At 43.6% G+C, this 26,056-nt stretch overlaps 1 protein-coding gene across 2 annotated transcripts in view; it reads right to left on the bottom strand.

Moving 5' to 3' along the window:
* Positions 1–24,080, bottom strand: part of LOC110502381 (multimerin-2) — a 29,089-nt gene extending 5,009 nt beyond the window's left edge. The window contains exons 1-5 of one of the 2 annotated variants that reach the window (XM_021580363.3): positions 23,515–24,080; positions 11,651–11,773; positions 4,731–4,837; positions 4,370–4,450; positions 3,305–3,535 (exon numbers count right to left, since the gene is read on the bottom strand). In XM_021580363.3, the coding sequence (XP_021436038.2) occupies positions 3,305–3,535; positions 4,370–4,450; positions 4,731–4,837; positions 11,651–11,773; positions 23,515–23,882 (910 nt within the window). In that variant the 5' untranslated portion in view covers positions 23,883–24,080. Of the gene's footprint in view, positions 1–3,304; positions 3,536–4,369; positions 4,454–4,730; positions 4,838–11,650; positions 11,774–23,514 lie in introns of both variants that reach the window. The other variant, XM_021580362.3, reaches the window with a different exon arrangement.
* Between the last annotated feature and the right edge of the window lie 1,976 nt (positions 24,081–26,056).

The raw sequence follows: 26,056 nt of genomic DNA, 5'->3' as shown, positions 1-26,056 counted from the left end.
GAGAGACAAACCAGGAGGTCAGTGCATAATATTTACTCACGTCAATCGGTAGAAGGATTCCGAACAAGACTCATTTTCAGTTTTAGACATATCGACTTTACATTTGTAAATCATAACAGTGCACAAGGCTGAGATGACACCACAACTGTACACCAACCAATGTGTATAGGAGCATAGCAAGGCTCCTTTTCAAAACCTGTTAGAATGTATTCTCTTGTAAAAGCTATTCATTCATATCAGTTGTGCCATTAGTTCTCAGGAACAGTTATGAGAGGCTTTAGTTCCAAGAAATCTACAATATCATTTTTTTTTTTGTTGCTGATGTAGCCAAAGTAAAATGCCAAGTTGCCAAATATAGCTATGCTCTGTGTTATTCCTATTTCCTGACCAATATTTTGGAATTTAATTTCCCCAATGTATTGTTCTTCCTGACTGGACCTCTTTGTTTACAAGAAAGCAGAGTGATTTAATGTTGGATGGGTTTGTTTCGTGCACCCCAGAGACGGCCCTAATGGAAGCAGTTCCTTTTAGAGTTATAAGATACAGGCTGCAGGGATTCTCACATTCCTCCTAGAAATTGTGTGGGGGTGTGTGCGTTTTTGGTTTTACTATCCTTGACCAGAAGTCCTCTCAAGAATAGTAAATGAAAATTCAGACACGTGGGAACATTTTGCCAGTCCTCACATGGAAAAAAGGGCTATTTTAGGCTTAGAGGTTAGGTTTACAATTAAGTTGAGGGAAAATAGGATTTTGAATGGGAATAGATGGTTTGGTCCCCACAACGATAGTAAAACAAGCATGTGCGTGTGCATACTCGTCTGTGTGAGGGAATATGTGACATTGAATTCCCCCACCCACATATACAGTGCCTTCGGAAAGTATTCAGACCCCCAGTTGACAGTGCATGTCAGAGCAAAAACCAAGCCAGGAGATCAAAGGAATTGTCCATAGAGCTCCGAGACAGGATTGTGTCGAGGCACAGATCTGGGGAAGGGTATCAAAAAATGTCTGCAGCATCAGTGGCCTCCATCATTCTTAAATGGAAGAAGTTTGGAACCACTAAGACTCTTCCTAGAGCTGCCCGCCCGGTCAAACTGAACAATCAGGGAAGAAGGGAGTTGGTCAGCGAGGTTTCAGCTTCTTAAATAGTACCCGCAAAACACCAGTCTCAACGTGAACAGTGAAGAGGCCCCCCTCCCTGGATCCATCCCGGAGTCGCCTCTTCACTGTTGACGTTGAGACTGGTGTTTTGCGGGTACTATTTAATGAAGCTGCCAGTTGAGGACTTGTGAGGCGTATGTTTCTTAAACTAGACACTAATGTACTTGTCCTCTTGCTCAGTTGTGCACCAGGGCCTCCCACTCTTTCTATTCTGGTTAGAGCCCGTTTGCCCTGTTCTGTGAAGGGAGTAGTACAGCACTCTGTACGAGATCTTCAGTTTCTTGGCAATTTCTCGCATGGAATAGCCTTCATTTCTCAGAACAAGAATAGACTGATGAGTCTCAGAAGAAAATTATTTGCTTCTGGCTATTTTGAGCCTGTAATCGAACCCACAAATACTGATGCTCCAGATTCTCAACTAGTCTAACGGACAGTTTTATTGCTGCTTCAATCAGCACAACAATTTATCAGCATTTGTGGGTTCGATTACAGGCTCAAAATGGCCAGAAACGAAGAACGTTCTTCTGAAACTTCTCTTGTTCTGAGAAATGAAGGCTATTGTGCTAACATAATTGCAAAAGGATATTCTAATGATAAATTAACCTTTTAAAATGATAAACTTGGATTAGCTAACACAACGTGCCATTGGAACACAGGAGTGATGGTTGCTGATAATGGGCCTCTGTATGCCTATGTTGATATTCCATAAGAAAATCAGCCATTTCCAGCTACAATAGTCATTTACAACATTAACAATGTCTACGCTGTATTTCTGATCAATTCGATGTTATTTTAATGGACAGAAAAATGTACTTTTCTTTCAAAAACAAGGACATTTCTAAGTAAACCCCAAACTTTTGTAGTGTGTGTGTATATATATAAAATGTGTGTGTGTATACACACACATTATTTGGGGGGGGGATTTTGATTTATCAGGGAATGCTGCAGCACTCTCAGCACCACTACTTCCCACAGCTATGGGTCATTGGCACATGGACAATCATTTTCTCCAGGTTATTGTATAATTTGTGATTCCCCATTTTTATATGCCTAGATTATATGGTTGCAGGCATTTTTATGATTAACATTTGCTTCCCCAAACTTGAAACTCATGTGCTGTTTATGGAAGAGGGGGCGAAAGAGACCTGACTCAAACTTAAATGTCCACCGTACAGCAGAGCTCCTATCAAACTAAACCCCCACAACTGAATAGATACTAGCATTTCATGAGGGCACTGCTTACAAAACCGAGCTGAGAGCTTTCCAAGCAGAATGGGGCCCAAATAGGCTGTAAATATCTCAGGTTTTATGATAATTTATATCAATAATGCAATGAAAATGCTCTATTTTTTTAATCCTTGCATTTTTACAATTTCACTGCCAGGGGGTGCTGCTGCCCCTCCAGCACCCATACTTCCTGTGGCTATGTCACCATGTTTGGCTAGAATACGAGACCTCACACTATGGTGTATTAGGCCCCTTAAGTCACCATCCTATTGTGGATTACATCATCTGTACACAATGTATGGGGGGGGGGGCATTTTTTCCAGAAGGAAGAGGATTTCCTGAGAAGGAAGCTAATGAAGGGGGTGGGATGACACTAAGCAGGCGTTAGTGGAAATGCCCCCCACCCCTCCCAGTCAGCTGGATTATTTACTGCACTAGTCTAAAGCCTGTCAATTCTCTCAGGGGATGTGGATGAGACAGGCCATTGACCAGACAGGAGGGCATAAATAAGAGCTGGCAGTGTAAACATGCCAAACAGGACCTTAGAGACATGGTTTTGCTACTGTCTGAAAAATTCTGTTGATTTTCAAAGTTGTTTTCTATTGACATTGAATGGCCCGTTCCTTGCAGGTTTGTTATTGCCAACGAGATAGTGAGTGAACATGTTTTTGCATGTCCCAAAGAGGTTGATAGATGGTGTTAGGGGTGTTGCCAATGACGACCGTGCCTCCTTTTCATGGCCCTGATTTTGGCAGTGGTGAAAACATTCGACCTCCTAAAGCACAGTTACCATCCTGGTCTTGGAGGTCCTAACATAACTTATTTTAATCAGGCTTCCTAACGTTTCCCTAACTTTTGCCTAGTGTGATTATCATGATTTTAGTACAGTCATGGTGATTCTAGGGTCCTAACTTACCTCCATTATCGAAATCCTGCAGGTGGTGGTTGGGGTGCGGGTGGTGGGGGTGGTCATCGCCATGGTGAGGGATGTGCTCCTGGGCCTGTCGAGGGTATGAGGGGGGCTCTCGGGAATCTGTGTGTGTGTTGTTGTCAGCCTCTGAGGGATGGCTTTCGTACATTGGATTCTCAGACACCTGGAAGTCATTCTGCTCCCACTCAGGCTGGTGGGTGAGTCTAGACTGAGCGCCTAGACAGATAACAGACAGATGGATAGAATTTTACGAGGGGGGGGGGATTTCAACCATGGCTTTTATCAAGGTAAATATGTTTAACCACACTTTATCCTTGTTTCTCCAGTGGCACATTGTTGTATCTGTTGATGTGAACTGGACTCTCCCCCGACCCTGAGAGACATAGCCTTAGGTTTGAACTCTGGCCACCACTTCTCACCCCACTTCAGCCAACCCTGTGGGTGAGCTTGATTAGTGTGTGTAATACAATAGCTATTTGACTCCAGTGGTGGTAAAGAATTCAATATGTGAGCCCTCAACGGTTTAGGAAGCCCTCTCAATAAGGGACGCGGATGGACTGAGAGGGGACCAGCCGACAACGAGAGACTTTGCGTCTTTGTTACTTAAAACTGGCCCAAAAGTGCAGAGGATTATTTTTAGGTCCCTAGTGTCTCAGGCTGCTGACTGTTTTCAGTCTTTCTTTCTCTCATGCCTGCAAATGTGTTTGTGTACTGGTGACTCTGTGTGTTTGGACTCATAGCTACACATGAGAGACATAGTTAAAGGGCTTAGGGCAGGCTGGGATGGGGTCAACACCCCCTTTTAAGGCCTTGCTTGATGTCCTGAGAACGGTTCACAAACCCTTTCCTCCCTCCCCCGGGAAGTGACAAACATCCCACACAGCCTGCTATAGCATTTACCCAAACACTCGCTCTCCTGGGCCACTGGTGTTTCCTCCGTTTATTCAGTTTGAGTCAGAGAGGGCGTCACGGGGCATTTGATTAAGGGCAGCTTACCCAGTCACCCCCCCCCCTCCCACCCACCCACCCCTCAGATGAGCAGACCTCTACCTGTGTGGTGAGGCTCGGTGTCTCCTGGGTGTGGTTGTCCTGCCATTGTGGGGTCTGCAGAGTCAGATATATGGCCATCAGCTACTGGGGAAGGGAGATAGAGGAAGAGACCAGGAGCACAGAGGGAGGATGTTACTTTTATTGGTTCCACAGTTTTCGTAAACACGTTAATTCCCCAGCCGGTTCCTCTCGCAGAGTTAAGGGCCATTTCACACACAGGAAATCTACTTGAGATAACAAGAGCCAAACTCTGCAAGTGGTAAAGGAGACGATTTAGAGCAGGGCTGTGGAGGCATATTGCACTATAAGGTTACTTCTTATACCATGTGTGCATCAGTTGTGTGTAGCTCAGTATCAATACCTGTTTCCTCACAGTTCTCCCCTCCATGTCCCGTGCAGCACCTCCACAACAAGGCGGTGAAGATCTTTGGGTTTAATCTGTACACTGGCCGGGTAGAGAGCTTGTACCTAAACACACAAACCAAAAAACATTAGATTTACACCTGATTACAACTCCTGTTTGCCATATCTTTAATATGAGTATTTTGAGAAGTGTTTGTCCACAAACCTGGAGAGAAGTTTAAGTGATTCCACTACCCAACAATGGTAAAGCTCCCTTACTTAAGCTCTAATATCCGACCAATCAACTTGCTGCCAGTTCTCAGTAAACTTATCGAACAAATTTTGTTTAACCCCTAATGAGACATGAGTCCTACTAAATGCAACAAAGTTTAACTTTGGGGGGGATTCTAAAACAATGCAAATTTAATCATTCTCCTAATTTGTTTAAAATTCTATTTGTACTGCTACAGTGGTAAATGTTAAAATAAAAGCTTATTCCATATTAAACGTACACCCCACCTCTGTGTCATGGTTTTAAAACATATATATTCCAAATGGCTGCTCAGTTATTGGGCTGCACTTGCCATCCCGGGAAAGTCCCATATCTCAGCCCCTTTTCAGGTGTCCCAACATTTATTTCTACAAGAAAGGTCATTTTGTCAGCAAGAAACATCAGTTAATTCCGCCTACAAGAGTGTAGACCTAACCCTAACCCTAACCCCAAATGACAGTCAGTGAAAAAGTCATTACACTTTTTGGTGCTTTGTAACAGATCTCTTTCTCCATTCATCAAATGGCACCAGCACGGTTTGGATGCTGGATTATTTTTTTGTTGGAGTGGACGGACAGGCAGCCTACTTTTTGAAGTGATTTGTTTGACAATAAGATGAAAACATCATGACTGGTTGTGTTCATGCCCCCCACCCACCCACCTTAAAAATATAGATATTATTACTGTTACATGGCGTCTTTACTAGGGCACATAAAGTGTGCACCATTGGAGGTCCCTTGAAAATAATTGAGACACCACTGAATGTGACGGCATAATTCACATTCTGACTGAAAGCATTGTATTTGGTTCAAACCATTCCCTAACTACTAAACCTCAGCTGAATCTGGTAATGAATGATGTGGCTATTGAGCAGAGGCAAATAAACTTATTGGTGTTACCGTACACTGTAAATGATCACGGTCAAGGCATCTTGATTCTATCCTTGTGAAGATGAGGAGGGCTCTATCTGTGATGGTGCATCTTTAACACCATGTTCAAGCAAACAAGTCCTGCATGCTCTGGTTCTACCACATCTTACGGCCCAGTTATATGGTCAGCAGCTGCAGAGAAGCAGCTGGTCCACAACAGAGCAGCACATCTTGCGCTTCACTGTAAACAGAAGGTCGATATCAACAAGATGCATGCCGGTCTCTCTTGGCTCAAAGTAGAGGAACAATGTGCAGCATCACTTCTTGTTTATATGAGAAAAATGATTGTGTTAAATATCCCACATTGTCTGTATAATTAAATAACATACAGCTCGGACAGACAGCAAAATGTGCTGCAAACAGCAAAATGTGCTTTAAAAAAAATCAACAAATAAAACAACTCACTGCACAACGCCTCTCTCCTATCTGACCTAAATAAGGTGTATGTAGATGTAAACTGACACAAAGGTAACTGCCAAAATAATGGAAACGCTTAAGTAAATGAGGGCTACAAAGTATATTGAAAGCAGGTGTTTCCACACAGATGTGGTTCCTAAGTTAATTAAGCAATTAACATCCCACCGTGCTATAAAAAATGCTGGGTATTTTGGCTACCATGGCTATGCCCCCATAGGATGACGATACCCACAACCACAGGGCACGAGGGGGGGGGGGGGGGTCACTGAATGGTTTGATGAGCATGAAAATGATGTAAACCATGTGCCGTGACCATCTCAGTCACCAGATCTCAATCCAATTGAACTCTTCAGAAAGAAAAGAGGACCAAGGCACTCTTCATATAATTAATTAAAATGCCTTTATTTGTATGGCATGTTCAATAGAAACAAAGATTAATAACTGACGCGTTTTCGCTGCGTGGCTTTCACCAGGGAGTACAAAGATATGATAATACAATGTCCTCTTTTGAACAGCGTTTTACAATTAGCCCTGATTTGAAGAGGACATGCTTCTAGAATTAAAAGAACAACACATAGTAAGCAGTACTTTACACATTAAAAAGTGATAAGTTATCAAAATGCAAATCAAGGCTAGAAGCATCATAACCCGTAGAAAAGTTGGTCTAACCTTGAATATGACCAGGCAAAGTGGTAAGAATAGGAGAGCCGTCTATTTTATAGTACACCAGATCAGACATGGACCACAGCCGTCTAAACATACCTGAGGGCAATACAGCAAAATGCCCACTAGATGACAGCAAAGGAACCCCTCACGACCCGACAGGAAAATGGAGAAATCCATATCTTTATTTAAACCAGGGTACTTAGTGGCCTGTAGTTTGTAAATCCAAAAACTGTCCCTTTGGTTTAGCTGTTTAAGACGGTCCCCTTTTCTAATTGAGGTCAGAATATGATCAATATCCAATTTAATCCAATTGAACGCTTATTGGAGACACTTGAGTGGCGCCTGAGACAGCGTTTTCCAACACCATCAACAAAACACTAAATAATGGAATTTCTTTAGGAAAAAAATACAAAATATAATTTATTGACGCACACACCGGATAGCAGCAGTACAATGTGTTGTTTTACAGGGTCAGCCATAGCACTATGCCGCCCCTGGAGCAAATTAGGGTTAAGTGCCTTGCTCAAGAGCACATTGACAGAGATTTCACCTTGTCATGTTGTCGCATCCCTCCAATAGAGATCCAGATTGTTGTAGAATCTACGCCAAGGCACATTGAAGTTATTCTGGCTCGTGGTGGCCCATCGCCCTGTTAGGATACTTTATGTTGGTGTTTCCTTTATTTCGGCAGTTACCTGTATGTACTGTATGTATGATGATGCTACTGAATCTAGGCCAAGAGTGTAGGTCTCTGTGTTTTTATAGCTTTATGTCCGTACAGGACCTTTATTCTTATTTTACATGTACATACCTCTGTTCTTGTCTATTAATATTCTGTATTGTGTCATAATTTATGTTTTGTGTGGACCCCAGGAAGAGTAGCTGCTGCAACAGCTAACGGGGATCCTAATAAAAGAACAAAATAAAACTAGAAAAATACCATTTACTGAAGTAAATGTGGTGTGCGTGCTCGTCTTGAAATATTGATGGTTGTGAAATAATAGTAGTAGTGGTAATGGTACTTGCGGCAGTAGTAATGTCAGTGGTAGTAATAGGGTTTTCATATGATATGTGTTAGTTACAGTCAGAGGCTTCATGCCCACAGGGGGCACAAGGGAAAGTGCCCCCTGAGATGTATTTATTTTTTAAATCTGTCAGCGGTATTTTGCGGAGTGGGCACACTCACTGGACCAGGCAAAGAGTAAGCCCCCCTATTCTCCCTAGTAAGTGGCTCCTTCCAAGGCACACCACACACAGCGTTTGATTTAATTTTACCTGCCGGTGATGGGCAGTACTCGCAGGAGTAGACCCAGGGCCAGGATAAAGTGACTAAGGGGCAGTTGAAACTGGCGAGGGGGCACAATTTTTGGGGGTTCTTGCGTTGGAATTGTATTGAGTTCTGCTTATATAATTACGCTATATCACAGTAAACAAAGTTCAAATGGTGAGACTCTGAGATCATGGAGTGCTTTTGAAGTGACAGGTAGACTACAGATTTCACACCAATCTATGCTGCGCTGTATCAGCACAATGGACAGCGCCCTACAGCTAGGCCGTTTTGGTAATGAGTATACGCGACAAGATAGATGGGGTAATTCACCTATTACAAACAGCCTATGTGAATGCAGCCGTACACACAGCTGTCTTACCAAAATAATGCAAACTAAATGCTGAAAGTAGTAGCCTAGTTATTCATGCTTGCAAACAAAAGTACTGAATAGCAGTTTGGCTTTGAATACCGACATAACTGTGAAATGAATGTGAACAGAACAAAACAGTGGTACCAAGTACACAAAATATCAGGTCAATAAAGTCATGACACAATCTATATTTAGGCTAGTTACATTAACAGTAGACAAACACAACAAACAAAAAGTGAATGGAGAGCCAAGTAACCAAAACATATCAAATAGTCTTCGACAGTGAAATGCACACATGCACAGCTGTCTTGCCAAATAAATAGGCCTATGGAAGGTGATGTCCTTCACTATTTTCCCATAGCCCTTGTTGATTATCCATTTCATTTTTGCACATTTCAAACATTTTGTTTAATTAAATATCACATTTACATAAGTATTTAGACCCTTTGCTCAGTACTTTGTTGAAGCACCTTTGGCAGCGATTACAGCCTCAAGTATTCTTGGGTATGCTGCTACAAGCTTGGCACACCTGTATTTGGGGAGTTTCTCCCATTCTTCTCTGCAGATCCTCTCAAGCTCTAGCAGGTTGGATGGGGAGCGTTGCTGCATAGCTATTTTCAGGTCTCTCCAGAGATTTTCGATCGGGTTCAAGTCCGGGCTCTGGCTGGGCCACTCAAGGACATTCAGAGACTTGTCCCGAAGCCACTCCTGCGTTGTCTTGGCTGTGTGCTTAGGGTCATTGTCTTGTTGGAAGGTGAACCTTTGCCCCAGTCTAAGGTCCTGAGTGCTCTAGAGCAGGTTTTCATCAAGGATCTCTCTGTACTTTGCTCAGTTCATCTTTCCCTCGATCCTGACTAGTCTCCCAGTCCCTGCCGCTGAAAAACATCCCCACAGCATGATGCTGCCACCACCATGCTTCACCGTAGGGACTCGGGAGGCCATATCTTCAATTTAAACCTACTAGAAAGTGTGTGCCCTCAGGCCTAGAGGGAAGCAAAAGTCATTCCGCTACCCAAGAATAGTAAAGCCCCCTTTACTGGTTCAAATAGCCAACCAATCAGCCTGTTACCAACCCAAACTTTTGGGGAAAATGGTGTTTAACCAGATACAATGCTATTTTACAGTAAACAAATTGAAACACCCTTTCAGCGTGCTTAAAGGGAAGGACATTCAACATGCACTTACACAAAGGACTGCCGCTAAAAATACGGCGGGGCTGTTTTGTTAGACTTCAATGCAGCTTTTGACATTATCGATCATAGTCTTCTGCTGGGAAAATGGATGTGTTCTGGCTTTACACCCCCTATTGTGGATAAAGAGTTACCTGTCTAACAGGACACAGATGGGGTTCTTTAATGGAAGCCTCTCCAACAAAATCCAGGTAGAATCAGCAATTAAGGCATTAAGTAAAGCCAGTGTGTCTATGTATGCGGTTGACTCAACACTATACTCGTTAGCTACTGAAATGACTGCCACACTTAACAAAAAGCTGCAGTTAGTTTCAGAGTGGGTGGCAAGGAATAAGTTAGTCCTACATATTTCAAAATCTAAAGGCATTGTATTTGGTGACAAATCATTCACTAAACCCTAAACCTCAGCTAAATCTTGTAATAAATAATGTGGACATTGAACAAGTTGAGGTGACTAAACTGCTTGGAGTAACCCTGGATTGTAAACTGTCATGGTCAAAACATACATTATTTATACAACAGTAGCTAAAATGGGGAGAAGTCTGTCTGTAATAAAGCGCTGCTCTGCCTTCTTAACAGCATTATCAACAGGGCAAGTCCTATTGGCTCTAGTTTTGTCACACCTGGACTACTGTTCAGTCGTGTGGTCAGGTGCCACAAAGAGGGACTTTGGAAATGTGCAATTGGCTCAGAACAGGGCATTATAGCTGGACCTTGGATGTACACAGAGAGTTAACATTAATAATATGCATGGCAATCTCTCCTGGCTCAAAGTGGAGGAGAGATTGACTTCATCATAACATGTGTGAGGTATTGACATGTTGATTGCACTGAGCTGTCTATTTGAACTACTGGCACACAGCTTGGACACCCATGCAAACCCCACAAGACATGCCACCAAAGGTCTCTTCACAGTCCCCAAGTCCAGAACAGACTATGGAAGGTGCACAGTACTACATAGAGCCAAGACTACATGAAGTCTAATGCCACATCAAATAACTGATGTATGCAGTAAAATCAGATTTTAAAAACATAAAAATACACCTTATGGAATAGCGGGGACTGTGAAGAGACGCAAACACACACACACACACACACACACACACATACATTTTGTGTTGTAGATACAGTATGTGGTAGTAAAGTAGTGGCCTGAGGGCACACACTTAATGTGCTTGCTGTGAATGGAGAGGGATGCACCGGAGCTCAATTTGGAGTCTGAATACTTACGAAAACAATGGTATTGCTGTTTCTATTTTTTATACATTCGCAAAAATGTATACAAACCTGTTTTCGCTTTGACATTATGGGGTATTGATTGTTGATTGATGAGAAAAATACATTATTTAATCCATTTTAGAATAAGGCTGTAACGTAACAACATGTGGAAAAAGGGAAGTGGTCTGAATACTTCCCGAATGCACTGTAGGTAAATGAGCTTTTAGTTTTCATGTATCTTATACGTGGAACAAGTTTCAAAATATTCTTAAATGTGATGTTCTGGTGCCTCTTGCAATTCAGAAAGCTGATTGAGGACCTTATTACGGATGAATGAATGTGTGTGTTTGTTATGACCGTGTTTTGTATTTTGTATTGATATTTTGATGTGTATTTTCTGTCAGTCAGGGCTCATCTGTAAAAGAGGCCTTGCTCTCAGTATTGACTCCTTGACAAAACAAAGTTGAAATAAAACATACAGAAATACACAAGATGTGTGTGGGAGATTGGAGAATCTGAGTGTGCATCATGCAATCTGTAATATAATGCATTGTACTGTTAGTATGTGGTTTGAGCAGACGTTTGAATGCACATTGGGATGAACTCACATGACAAGCTGGCAGTCAGGTGTGCCGTTGGGACAGGGGCTCTGAGACTTGATGGTGTATTCCTCCGTGCCACAAGAGACGGCAGTGGTGACAATGCGGCGGTGCACGAATGCACACCAGTTCCTGAAAGAGAGAGAGACAGCGTCATTCCTTTGATACTGTGCCATCTCTGTGTGTAATGACACCGGAAACTGGGAGACCGTTGAGATGAATCTATGGAGAGATATTACATCCTCTAGGGGCACGGCGCTGCTGCCAGACCCTGTTCGTTTGTTTATAGTTACATCGCTCTATTTTGTTTTGTTAAGTCCCAAGTGCGTCGCAAGTTTGAAAGTGGATTGTACATGGCAATGTGTGACCCTGTTCATCCTGATTGCTGTAATATTCAAAAAGCTTTACAATGACAAACGGAGATTGTATGCAGTCAGTGAGTAAAAAACAACCACCGTCACCCAACGTTACACCCGTGGGAATCTCGCACCCTCAAACACCCTTACCTTGCCTTGCCTTACCTGATTGTTGTTCTACAAAGTCAAAAACGGAAACTAAGAGGAAGCGAGACTCAAGCGGTGGTGTCAGGAACAGACTACTGAGGCGGGGAAGCCGTCACCCGCTCCCAGTGATCACCATGTTAAATGTGGGGAAGCCGTCACCCGCTCCCAGTGATCACCATGTCAAATGTGGGGAAGCCGTCACCCGCTCCCAGTGATCACCATGTGGAATGTGGGGAAGCCGTCACCCGCTCCCAGTGATCACCATGTTAAATGTGGGGAAGCCGTCACCCGCTCCCAGTGATCACCATGTCAAATGTGGGGAAGCCGTCACCCGCTCCCAGTGATCACCATGTCAAATGTGTGGAAGCCGTCACCCGCTCCCAGTGATCACCATGTTAAATGTAGGGAAGCCGTCACCCGCTCCCAGTGATCACCATGTCAAATGTGGGGAAGCCGTCACCCGCTCCCAGTGATCACCATGTCAAATGTGGGGAAGCCGTCACCCGCTCCCAGTGATCACCATGTCAAATGTACGGTCACTGAATAATAAACTGGATGAGTTAGCGGCCAAGGTTCAATTTGAAGACGACTTTGGGAAAAGCAAGCAATCTGCTGTATAGAAACGTGGCTCAAGCAGGACAATATTGATGTGAACATTGATGGATACACAGCAATCAGAGCAGATCGAGACAAAACAACATCACATAAATCAATAGCTGGCAGCTGTGTATCTTTGTAGTTAACACAGTGTAATGTGATTGAACAAGTGTTCACCAGAGACTATGAGATGCTCATATCATTTAGGCCATTCTATCTACCACGCGAGTTTGGACAGATTACCATTATTCTGGTACAGTACCAGTCAAAAGTTTGGATACACCTACTCATTCAAGGGTTTTTCTTTATTTGTACTATTTTATACATTGTAGATTAAAAGACATCAAAACTATGAAATAACACATATGGAATCATGTAGTAACCAAAAAAGTGTTAAACAAATCAAAATATATTTTATACTTGCACACTCTTGGCATCGTTGGCGACCTCCTCCCACCTTCTACACCGTCAGTTCAAAAGGCTTCCCTCTGGCTGGCGCTTTAGCATGCCCATGGCCAAGACGAAGGTGATGGACTACTAAATGCAATGTCAATTGTATCGGTATATATACGTGTCGATCTATTTTAACAGTGCAGTTGGGGCAGCTGTCAGTTGTGAGTGAATGTATCAATGTCCTGTTTTACGTGTATGCAGTATGCTGAACTGACTGTTTTACGTGTATGCAGTATGCTGAACTGACTGTTTTACGTGTATGCAGTATGCTGAACTGACTGTTTTACTTGTATGCAGTATGCTGAACTGACTGTTTTACGTGTATGCAGTATGCTGAACTGACTGTTTTACGTGTATGCAGTATGCTGAACTGACTGTTTTACGTGTATGCAGTATGCTGAACTGACTGTTTTACGTGTATGCAGTATGCTGAACTGACTGTTTTACTTGTATGCAGTATGCTGAACTGACTGTTTTACGTGTATGCAGTATGCTGAATTGACTGTTTTACGTGTGTGATGTGAGATTGTATGTGTATGTCATTCTTTAAATGTAAGGTGATGCCAAAGAAAAACTTCCATCCTGGATGGACAGTAAAGTTGTTCTTCTATACTATTATAGGTTTCTATCTATCTTCCTCCTGGGCTTACAGCGCTCTCTCCCTCAACGACTGCTGCTACTGCTGCTGTCTCACAGTTTGCTTGTTTGCAATTCTGTGGTTTTCCTTCCTGTCTCTACAGGTCAAGGCTACAAACATAGCATCCGGCACTGACCACTGGACTTCCCATAATCTAACAGTCATTTTGATTTATTTTTAACAGTGCCAAAAATAAAAATCTATTTCAGCAGCATCTGCCTTTTCATCCAACCTTATTTGGGTGTCGTTGCAACGTTATTTGGGTGTTGTTGCAACGTTATTTGGGTGTTGTCGGACTCTTGAAGAACTTATTGTTTCGGTGGCCGACATTTCTTATGACGTTTTTAACCCTTTTCTATTTTAGAATTGCTTTTTATGTTTGACAGTCTCCCTCCAGGCCCCTATCTACCCTTCATTACTATATAATGGGTATTTTACTGCCAGCTTCAGTGCCCAGGCCTGGCACGGTGAGTCACCCGCCTGGCTTCTCTCCAGGGTAGTGCTGAAAGAACCATCCCCTGCTTCCAACTCGGCCTTCTCAGCACATAGCAACTACTGACTGGGCCAAGACATCATCTATGGGCTGGCTTTCTTGCCAGGACCTTCACACTGCTGTCTGCATAGATCTAATCAGGGAAATTGTAGTCACTTTTATTTACCAGCAGATTTGATTTCAACGAATTCCACAGGTATTCATTTATCTCAATTTCTGGTGAATTATGCCTTCTTATTCCATTTGGCCCCCATTGACCTTCATTTGCTACAGCGGCTCTCCCGTTCTGACCCTCCCTTACCAGCACAAACCTGCACTGAGCTTTGCTAACCTGCTTCAGACCCAGACTGTCCAAGCAACCCATTAGAGAAGGTATAGGATAGCCAGGGGTCAGTCTACAACACTGCAGGGGTCATCTCGCCCCTGACACCAGGTGAGACAGGTGCAGAGGGGGATGAATTTCACTGCTCCTGGGTGGCCCTGTCTCGACCAGTCTGTTTGAGACAAACCTCATGCCACTCTGTCCCTTCAACCAGGAGACAGAGTTTACTAAACACCAGGCGAACAGGTCGGCCTGGGGCCCCTCAAACTGACGTGGTAGAGTGTGACATGTCAGATCTGGTGTTTGGTGTTTTTTCTGGCTTACCTCGCTGAACCTGTGAGGCGAGGCAAAGTGGCTGCCAAACCGCTCCCTTCCACTGTGGTGTGTAGCATTGTATGGAGGCTGAATTAAGTAACTCTGCGTGCTTGAGTAGGAGTTTCCCGAAAAAGGACAATCTTTATCTGACCTGGCTCACCCATTCAAGCTTAAGAGGAACCTTAACCTCTTAGAGCTCTAGGGGCGCTATTTCATTTTTGGATAAAAAACGTTCCCGTTTTAAGCGCGATATTTTGTCACGAAAAGATGCTCGACTATGCATATTCTTGACAGTTTTGGAAAGAAAACACTCTGAAGTTTCAGAATCTGCAAAGATTTTGTCTGTAAGTGCCCCAGAACTCATTCTACAGGCGAAACCAAGATGATGCATCACCCAGGAATTAGCAGAATTTCTGAAGCTCTGTTTTCCATTCTCTCCTTATATGGCTGTGATTGCGCAACGAATGAGCCTACACTTTCTGTCGTTCGCCCAAGGTCTTAGCAGCATTGTGACGTATTTGTAGGCATATCATTGGAAGATTGGCCATAAGAGACTACATTTTCCAGAGGTCCGCCCGGTGTCCTTTGTCTAAATTTGTGCGTAATCTTCAGGTGCAGGCATTTTCTCCTGGGATTCAGGAGAGAAACCATGTTTCCAAGAACGATGTATCAATGAAGAGATATGTGAAAAACACCTTGAGGATTGATTCTAAACAACGTCTGCCATGTTTTCAGTCGATATTATGGAGTTAATTTGGAGAAAAGTTTGCGTTTTGAGGACTGAATTTATGGATTTTTTTTGGTAGCCAAATGTGATGTATAAAACGGAGCTATTTCTAATACACAAGGAATCTTTTTGGAAAAACTGAGCATCTGCTATCTAACTGAGAGTATCCTCATTGAAAACATCAGAAGTTCTTCAAAGGTAAATGATTTTATTTGAAGGCTTTTATGTTTTTGTTAATGTTGCGTGCTGGATGCTAACGCTAATGCTAACGCTAAATGCTAACGCGAAATGCTAACTCTAGCTAGCTACTTTTACACAAATGATTGTTTTCCTATGGTTGAGAAGCATATTTTGAAAATCTGAGATGACAGTGTTGTTTACAAAAGGCTAAGCTTGAGAGATGGCATATTTATTTCATTTCATTTGCGATTTTCATAAATAGTTAACGTTGTGTTATGCTAATGAGCTTGCTGATAGATTTACACAATCCTGGATACAGGGGTTTTTTCATAGCTAAACGTGACGCAGAAAACGGAGCGATTTGTCCTAAACAAATAATCTTTCAGGAAAAACTGAACATTTGCTATCTGAGAGTCTCCTCAATGAAAACATCTGAAGTTCTTCAAAGGTAAATGATTTTTTTGAATGCTTTTCTGTTTTTTTGTGTAAATGTTGCCAGCTGAATGCTAATGCTAAATGCTACGTTAGCCATCAATACTGTTACACAAATGATTGTTTTGCAATGGTTGAGAAGCATATTTTGAAAATCTGAGATGACAGTGTTGTTAACAAAAGGCTAAGCTTGAGAGCTAGCATATTTATTTCATTTGATTTGCGATTTTCATGAATAGTTAACGTTGCGTTATGGTAATGAGCTTGAGTCTGTATTCACGAACCCGGATCCGGGATGGGGAGATCAGAAAGGTTAAGTCGTATGGATGTACAGTATGTGTGCCATTCTCAGCCTAACCCCCCCCCCCCCCCATGGGACTCACAGGACCTTGTATTGGAATTCTCAACATGTCTGTGTCATTGGTTCTCTAATCCACCACTTCTGCGTCCAGGCCAGACCAAACAAAGAGCCTTGATGTCCCAGGGGTGCAGCTGCAGAGGAGTGGAGAGGATTAAACCAAAATACTTCATCTGTTTCCAAGGCAACAAGCAAGTGGCTGCATCGTTGTGGCCCTGACAAGTCCTTCATGTACTGTACAGACACACATACCACTGCGGTTTGTTTTGAGACTTACTTTACAGTGCAGAGACAGAGAATGTGTAGAAACGAGACAGTTGGCATTTACAGGATGTTTTACCTTTTCTCACTCTGATCCAAGACTGTCTTTCTCTTGGCCCAGTAAGCTACAACCCCCTTTAGGAGGGGAACTCCTGCTGGATAAATAGTGGGGAGGAGGGGTGACACAACCCAGTACTAAGTTTATATTTCATAAACTGAGAGAACAAGGTCTCCTGAACCCCCTAACAGCCTCCAGCTCTACGACGGTGTTCACCCTTACACAGACTAAACAGTGCCACAGCAAACAAGCTCGTCTAACAAGTTTTCAGTACATGACGATTGCCATTCGAAAGCAAATAAGAAAGCAAATACAAGGAAAGACTGTGTCCCTTCCCATACATAAACAAAGGACATTTTGAGCAACATCCTCGTTCAACAGGACTGAATGGAAACTCAGAGAGTGGAATGCCTGGTTAATTGACTAGAGGGTCACTGATACTTTAATTTTGTTTTGGCCTCTAGTGTGTCACAAACAGTGTTCTGCGCTTGATCCCGTCTTTGATATTTCACAGTAGAACAATAATATTAAACTTTTACAATGTGAGAACATTGAGGTCTGCCCTTTCTGCCCTCCCAAGGTAAATGTGCACTCCCTTTCTGGCTGAGAAGAAGGCGGATACTGGATTCTTACCAGCCAATGGCAATGTGCTTTCACAGTCTAGGAATTAGGGTTCCCACCGACTGCTTGCAAAGTTGAACTTTCCAACTTCATTGGAAATTCAAATTTGTCAACGTCCAATATCTGTCCCTTCCATGCTCAACCCCACCACTGTGCTACTAGCTTGGCAGATCTGAGTCAGAGCTGCCCGGTGTCGCTTCCTCCTGGTCTGCTGTGAAATCATGAAGGGCCATCTCTGGGAGAGCACAATAGCCGTGGTCGTACCTTCTGTAGACCTACAACTCCCAGAACATCACCCCTCTTTGGCTCCGACCAGGAAGGAAGCATCTGACGCTCTCACGCAGCGCTAACCTACTCCATCCTGAGACACTCCACCACACAGTATACACACACACACACACACACACACACTGCAAATCCACTGGACAAACCTTCATACAGCCCTGCCATACAGCTTTGGTGGTGAGTTTCTCTATTATGGTGATAAGATACTAGGACTGTGTTCCCACAGCGACACTGTCCTCTCCCACAGTCTAATCATGGCGTCCTGGGTGGTTGATTAGGTCTCTGGGTTGGAGGTGGAGCTGAGGTTTCCAAAAAGGGCTAACTAAGCTAAGCTAAGAGGCTCTGTAGTCTTGTTGAAGAGTCATGTCATTTAACTCATTCATAGATGTTTTATAGTACCAATAACACCAGACCAGATACTCCTTTCGCAAGATAAATGAAGAACTAATATTAACAGTGGATCTACAATGTTATTTTGGCTGGGTTTCAAAGCCAGGACTCCTCTTTGCTTGTTTCTTATACAGTACAGCTGGCCTGGATAACAATATCCCCTTTATGCTGCACTAGTGGCCATTATTATGATTTTGTTTTTTGCTTTCAAGAAAAGCCACATTGTGTCGGAGAGTGTTCAAAGTGTTTCAATTCTGCAGAGGACCCTGACTGCTGCAGATGATGTTGATTCAGAAATGAAAAGTGGAATGGAAAATAACCAGATGGGTATGGGGGTCCTGTTAACCATTGAGTCGACATGGACTCTGAAACCCGACTGTTCACAAAAGGCCTTTGTGCCAATGCCAGTGGCTGAGCGGCGAGGCCGAGCACACTGGGAATCAAAGCTGATTCCTTTAGGACATGTTTTAGAGAGATGTGAGAGCATAGCAGCAACAAGCACACACACGGACACACAGCCATTGGCTGCGTTGGTGATGGGTCGGGAATGACCTTGTTCCGAGTGGTCCGGGAAGGGCCACTGAGGGATGGAAAGGGAGCGGAGGTTTCCGCTCTTGAAGCCGGAGCTGGTACATGTCATCAGTACAGTCATCAGTACAACCTCCGAGCCCCACGATGGACCCCAGCAGGAGGGCCAGGCTTTCGACATGGGCTGCACTTTCATGTCTTGATTTCATTCTTTTAGCTTTTCTTACTATTATGTTGATTTTAATGAGAGTGCTTGATGAAAGACGTTTGCGAAAAGTATAATTGCCGTTAAGCGACTGTTAATTATGTCTACGGAGCTTTGCCATTGGCGATGACGTCGCCGATGTAACATCCCACACTAGAATGAGCTGCGTTGCATTTAAATATCTGAGTAGAATTGTTGAAAACAGCTTAAGCAGTAAACTACCCCTCCCTCATACTTCCTGTTTTCATGGGTTCTTGTAATGAGTTGTTTAGCCTGTTGTCTGGCTCTGCTCCTCTTTGCTTCTGCATAGTTCTGTTCTGTTTTGCTAGCTAGATTGTAGTAGTCCACACAGGTCTACCGTTCACTCCCTCGCTGTCTGTGGCCTTTCAGAGCTCCCCATGCGTACCAAAGACCCAATGCCTCACGTCAGCCGTGAACCATCCATCCCAACGCCCCTCGTATATCCACATTCCTCGCCCACCACCTGGGTTCTAACACATGCATTTTGGGGGCCCAGAAGTGTGCAGATTGAAACAGCCTCAGACTCAGCAGTGAAGCGCACTGTCTACACCACAGGAGGGAATTATCCTAGCACTGTAGCACACACATACGCGCCCACACACACACACACACACACACACACACATACGCACACACACACACACATACGCGCCCATACGCACACACACACACATACGCGCCCATACACACACACACATACGCGCCCATACACACACACACACACACACATACGCGCCCATACGCACACACACACACACACACACACACACATACGCGCCCATACGCACACACACACACATACGCGCCCATACGCACGCACACACACACACACACGTGCCCATACGCACACACACACACACACATACGCGCCCATACACACACACATATATATATATATACATATATCACCTAGACCCTGAGCACTCACCAAAACAACAGGGGCTGTTACATCCTGGGGATGAAAATATGCCAATACCACTACGCTGAAAACCGTTCACAGCACTAAAATAAATGGAGATATCTGACCTGAAACTGAAATCAGTGTTATTCATATGCTAAAGATATTCAGACACTCTTGGCGAACAAATAGAAGTTTGTAAAAAAATATATATATTTTTTTAACGGTTTAGAAGAAGAGACGTTTTGGCCTCGCAGCCTTCCGATTGGTCATCCTTGAGTGGCTGAATACCTCTCACATATCCACTCTGTTCATCTGTTAATACATCTTTGTTGGACTGCACGTTTATCGACAGTTTAATTTTTCCTTTGCACAGTCAGTGCTCTTCATAAGTCCGAGGTATTCAGTCATTGAAATTTCTCGATTTTCTCTTTGTTAACAACCAATGTGTTTACAGACGTCAAGGCCGAAGCACATTGATTCATTCTTTTTACACTGAAGAGGAAGGACTGTATGCATACCTCTCACATATCCAGTCGAACCATGAACCTTGGTTGAGTTGAGAGTTTGCAAAAGACAGTTCACTTTTTCTGTTGCAGAGTAAGAGTTATTCACACACAGGGTGAACCTCTCAATGACCTCCTCCAGCACGAGAGGATCCAATCAAACCTGGCCCTCAGAGATATCACAGGCTACACGCTGGCCGGCCCAAACCTGAACTCCATTACAGTAATGATGGTGACACATAAGGAAAAGGTCTTCTTTGAACGATGTCGTTAAGTAAACGTTTAAATGGCTGTTCTTAAGGAGGGATAATCGCTAGCTGTTTGAGCTAGCTCCTCAGGGAGCACATTATCAGCGGATCAGGCTAGCTGTGCTGCAATTTAGGGTGTAATGTATGTATCCAGGTTAGAATAATGAAATGTCCAGTAACTCAGCTCCGCCGGCAGCCTGGGCTCTGAGCACAAACTGCAGGAAACCTATTGCTCTCTTATGGCTTTCTATGCAATTAAGATGAATTGCGATTGATTAAGCTCGGGTAAGGAAAACCATGTGCCTACTTTCGACACTTTGGTGAGGTGGGACTGGAGAGAGCACATTAACAAGAAGCCGAGCCAAACCAAGGCAGTGAAATTCCAGCAGTTCTGCTGAGGAGGGCACATGTAAAAGTTTACTAAAAGACTTTACCTTGGTTTAGTTCACCCCATCAGCTCAAGCTTCATGCTGATTGTAGCGATGATATAAGATCGAAATTGAGGAGAAAAAGGGGGGGAAATTCCACAAATAAATAAAAAAAAAATACATATTTCTGGGGCACTGCATATAAAGTTGAAGTCTGAAGTTTACATACACTTGGGGTTGTAGTCATGAAAACGTAGTTTTTCAACCACTCCACAAATTTCTTGTTAACAAACTATAGTTTTGTCCAGAGGTGTGGACTCGAGTCACATGACTTGGACTCGAGTCAGACTCGACTTGCAACTCGACTTTGACTTTAACACCAATGACTCGTGACTTGACTCGACCTGATACCCTCCTCTCCCCAAGCACAAATATTAAAAATGAGGCTGTTAAAAAAGTGTGCAACGCATCAACTCTTCATTTAACGGATTACAGTTTGAATCGGACAGCAGCCAATCAAATTGTGCCAGCTGAGAAAAAGTTGTGCGTGGCAGTGCAGAGGAATGTCGGCGGGTGAATTCAGGTGGAGCCCTTGGAAAGATGACACGCCAAATTATTATTTTCGGATATAAAGACGACACTGTATCAATAAAAAAACGGATTGCAACTCGCACAACATGTGGGAAGAAAATTACAGACGGAGGCGCAACAATTTCCAACTTTGTTCGATATTTGAAGTTGTACAAAGAACGGTAAGTTGTGGCTAATATAGTCGACAGCTATATATGTTATTACTTTACTAGTGTAGCATGTAGGTTAACGTAACGTTAAATCAATGAGCCTCCACACAGTCAGTCAGTGCGGGAACATGATCCTTGCACCCAAGGTTGAGCTACAACTGGCTAGGCAGTTGGCAGCCTAAATCCTGCCTGATGTTACTGCTGCTCCTAAAACCATTGACATACGTTAGCCTACTGTAACCAACCACACAGTGTGTGTGTGTGTGTGTGTGTGTGTGTTGGGCGATTGTGTACAAGCCTACATTGACGAATTGCTCCCCATAGCGATCCTCAATAGTCGATCACTATTGGGGGGGGGGCTTTCTCATGGCTACCCATGTATTTCCATGGAAATATAACGTTTATTTGGAAAGTAATAAATATATAGATATTTTTAAAAGCATTCATGATTTGCGTAAATGTAATATACTAACGTACTCTTGTTAAAAATATGAAATGGTATTACATTTGGTAAAGAGCACATTATGACTTGTTTAGGACTCAAAACTCAAAGTTTAGGACTTGATACTTGACAATCTTGACTTGGACTTGCCTGTCTTGACTTGACTTGGGACTTGAGTGCTAAAACTTGAGACTTACTTGTGACTTGTAAAACAATGACTTGGTCCCACCTCTGGTATTGACAAGTCGATTAGTACAATGACAAGTATATGACACAAGTAATGACACAAGTAATTTTTCCAACAATTGTTTACAGACAGATTATTTCACTTAGAATTCACTGTATCACAATTCCAGTTGGTCAGAAGTTTACATTCACTAAGTTGACTGTGCCTTTAAACAGCTTGGAAAAATCCAGAAAATGATGTTCGCACATGCTTTTTCAGTTCTGCCCACATATTTTCTATAGGATTGAGGTCAGGGCTTTGTGATGGCCACTCAAATACCTTGACTTTTTTGTCCTTAAGCCTTTTTGCCACAACTTTGGAAGTATGCTTAGGGTCATTGTCCATTTGGAAGACCCATTTGTGACCAACCTTTAACTTCCTGACTGATGTCTTGAGATGTTGCTTAACCCCAAAATTTAGGGCTATTGAGGGCTATCCAAAACGTTTGAGCCAAGTTAAACAATTTAAAGGCAATGCTACTAAATTCTAATTGAGTATATGTAAACTTCTGACCCGATCATTCTCTCTACTATTATACTGACATTTCACATTCTTAAAATAAAGTGGTGATCTTAACTGACCTAAGACAGGGATTTTTTTACTAGGTTTAAATGACAGGAATTGTGAAAAACTGATTTGAAATGTATTTAGCTAGGTGTATGTAAACTTCAGACTTCAACTGTATATGTGAGCTGCTCCACGTTCTTAACGTGGGTAGTAGCCATAGCCGCCGGGAAGATGTTTGGGGGTGCTGGGATTTTTTGTTGTTGTTGCCTACTTTTGTGGAGAAAAACATACATTTTTTCCCCCTTTTTTTCAGGGATTGCTGCAGCACCCTCAGCACCCCTGCTTCCCACAGCTATGGTGGTAGCTGTTATTACACACATGCTGGTAGACCAAACATTTAATATTCTGTTTGATGTGCATGCTGCGAAGTGCATGTGTGTGTTTGTCAATCCACAGGTGGTTGTTCCTGTGTTTTCCTTCTCCTATAAATACGTGTCTGCACAGGCTGTCTGTCAGCTGAGAGGTGGCTAGCTACTGTGAATAAACACTTACCCAGTGCGGGCTGGGTAGCTCCCTCCCTCTCCTGGTGGGGGAGCACTCTCCCCGGGCAGCAGACCCAGGTTTTTTTTCCCAGGACCAACCTGATGGGGTTGTCCATGTGGCCCATGCCCCAGAGGGTGGTGGGCAGATCCAGGCACATCAGGTTCGTGGCCACGGGGTCCTGTCCTGAGGTGGGGAATGTCAATCCCCCCAGGTTCAGGATGGACTCCTACCCCCATCCCCTGGGTATCCAAGCCTTCTTTCTCCAGAGGCAGGCCTGGGTCCTCTTCCTCCACCTCTGGATCTCTGGCCCTGACCTCACAATGAGCTGTCACCAGCAGCCCCAGCACCAGCAGCATCAGTTCCCCCACAGTTGTCATGTCTGCTACGCTGCCTGGTCCTGAACTATCCACACTAGCTAGCTGCCAAAAGTGTCTGAGACCTCTCCGGGACTGCTATTTGTTTTTAAAGAGTTACGTTTTGGAAATACCCCGCCCCCATGTTCAAAAGTCACCCTCCTCCTCCTCAGGCTAGGAGTCCCCTCCCACTGTTCCCCTCACTCACACACACATGCACTCACACCCCAGCCACCCAACTCCTGAAGTTTTCAAAGCCCTCTAACAATCCTCGGAAATGAGCCTCCTACCGACCCAACCCCACCTACCCCCCCAGCCGGTTCCCCACAGAAAGGTTGCAGGGCCCCCCCCCCACACCACCACCTTCACCACACACACACACGCGCATACACACACACACATACTCCAGCCGGGCCGGTGAGGAAGCGGCCCATTTCTTATGTTCTTATCACCTCACCTCTGTCTCTCTTCCTCTGACTGGCGGAGTGCAGGAAAGGGATGTTAGGGCGGAGAGAGAGCGGGAGATTGGATGGCTTTTAAAGGAGTGTAAAGGGTTGTTGACCAGAGGATAGAGGGAATCAGTCAAATGTATCTGCATAGGAGAGACTTTTCCCTCTAGTTATCTCTGTCTCTATGCATCAGAATCACACACAGACCCCCACACTGACCCATATGAGTAATCCGTTTTTAAATAGATAGTGGGAAGATGAATGATGTTATGACTAGGGTTGCAACATTCTGGGAACTTTCAATAAATTCTCTGGTTGGAGGATTCCAAATTTACTGCTAATTCCCTCCTGATTCCGGGACTCCTCCAACCGGGGTTGAATTAAACCAAATAATTTATTGAAAGTTCCCTAGTTATGACTATACATTGTTGTTTAGGTCACAGATGAGTTAGTGTTTGAGTTGAAATTGTATTGTTTTTCGGTTTATCATACATCTGCTGCCACGGCGATGGATGTTCCAATATTTGAGTGATGTAACTCCCATGTTAAGTTTCAAGTTTTTAATGTCAGGTGCAAAAGCACAGTGACATGCCTTTCTTTCAAGCTCTAAACCCAACAATGCAGTAATCAATAACAATGTAATACTATAAATAGCATAAGGTAGAACAAAAACACACAATAAATAAAAATAAGAAATAAGAAAGTATGCTATATACAGGGACAGTCAGTTCCAGTACCATATATACAATGTGCACATTTAACTAGGCAAGTCAGTTAAGAACAAATTCTTATTTACATTGACGGCCTACACCGGCCAACCCTAACCCACATGACGCTGGGCCAATTGTGCGCCAGCCTATGGGACTCCCAATCACGGCCGGTTGTGATACAGCCTGGAATCAAACCAGGATCTGTAGTGACACCTCTAGCATTGAGATACAGTGCCTTAGACCGCTGCGCACCTCGAGAGCCACTGGAGTGATAGAAGTCGATATGTATAGGGGTAAGGTGACTAGGCGTCAGGATATATGATAAAAAGAGTAGCAACACCGTATATGATGATTGTATGTGGGTGGGTGTGTGTGTGTGTAGAGTCAGTATAAATATATGTGCACATAATGTGTGTGTGTGAGAAAATGATGAAGTAAGTGTGTGTGTGTCAGTGTGTGTGAGTGTGTAGGGTCTTGTGATGCGCATAGAGACATTGCAAAAAATAAAATACAATGGTCAACTCAGATAGTCCGTGTAGGCATTTTGTTATCTACAGTGGGGCAAAAAGTATTTAGTCAGCCACCAATTGTGCAAGTTCTCCCTCTTAAAAAGATGAGAGAAGCCTGTAATTTTCATCATAGGTACACTTCAACTATGACAGACAAAATGAGAAAAAAAAATCTAGAAAATCACATTGTAGGATTTTTAGTTAGCTATTAGTGGTCTTCTGGCTTGGGAATACAAGCTGTTCTCTTTTCCTGTCTTGCATTATCAGCTCCTTGGTCTTACTGACGTTGAGGGAGAGGTTGTTGGTCCTGCACCACATTGCCAGGTCTCTGACCTCCTCCCTGTCGGCCGTCTCATCGTCGCCGGTGATCAGGCCCACCGCCGTTGTGTCATCAGCAATCCGCTGTTGGATGCGTGGCCACGCAGTCTTGGGTGAACAGGGAGTACAGGAGGGCACTAAGCACACAGCCCTGTGGGTCAGCGTGGCAGCATCCAGGGTCCAGTTGCAGAGGGAGGTGTTCAGTCCCAGGG

Source organism: Oncorhynchus mykiss, chromosome 23, assembly GCF_057628025.1.
Source record: "Oncorhynchus mykiss isolate SJ-2025 chromosome 23, ASM5762802v1, whole genome shotgun sequence".
Taxonomy (NCBI): domain Eukaryota; kingdom Metazoa; phylum Chordata; class Actinopteri; order Salmoniformes; family Salmonidae; genus Oncorhynchus; species Oncorhynchus mykiss.
Note: the sequence above shows the minus strand (reverse complement) of the source record. Positions and strands in the feature narration are given on the sequence as shown.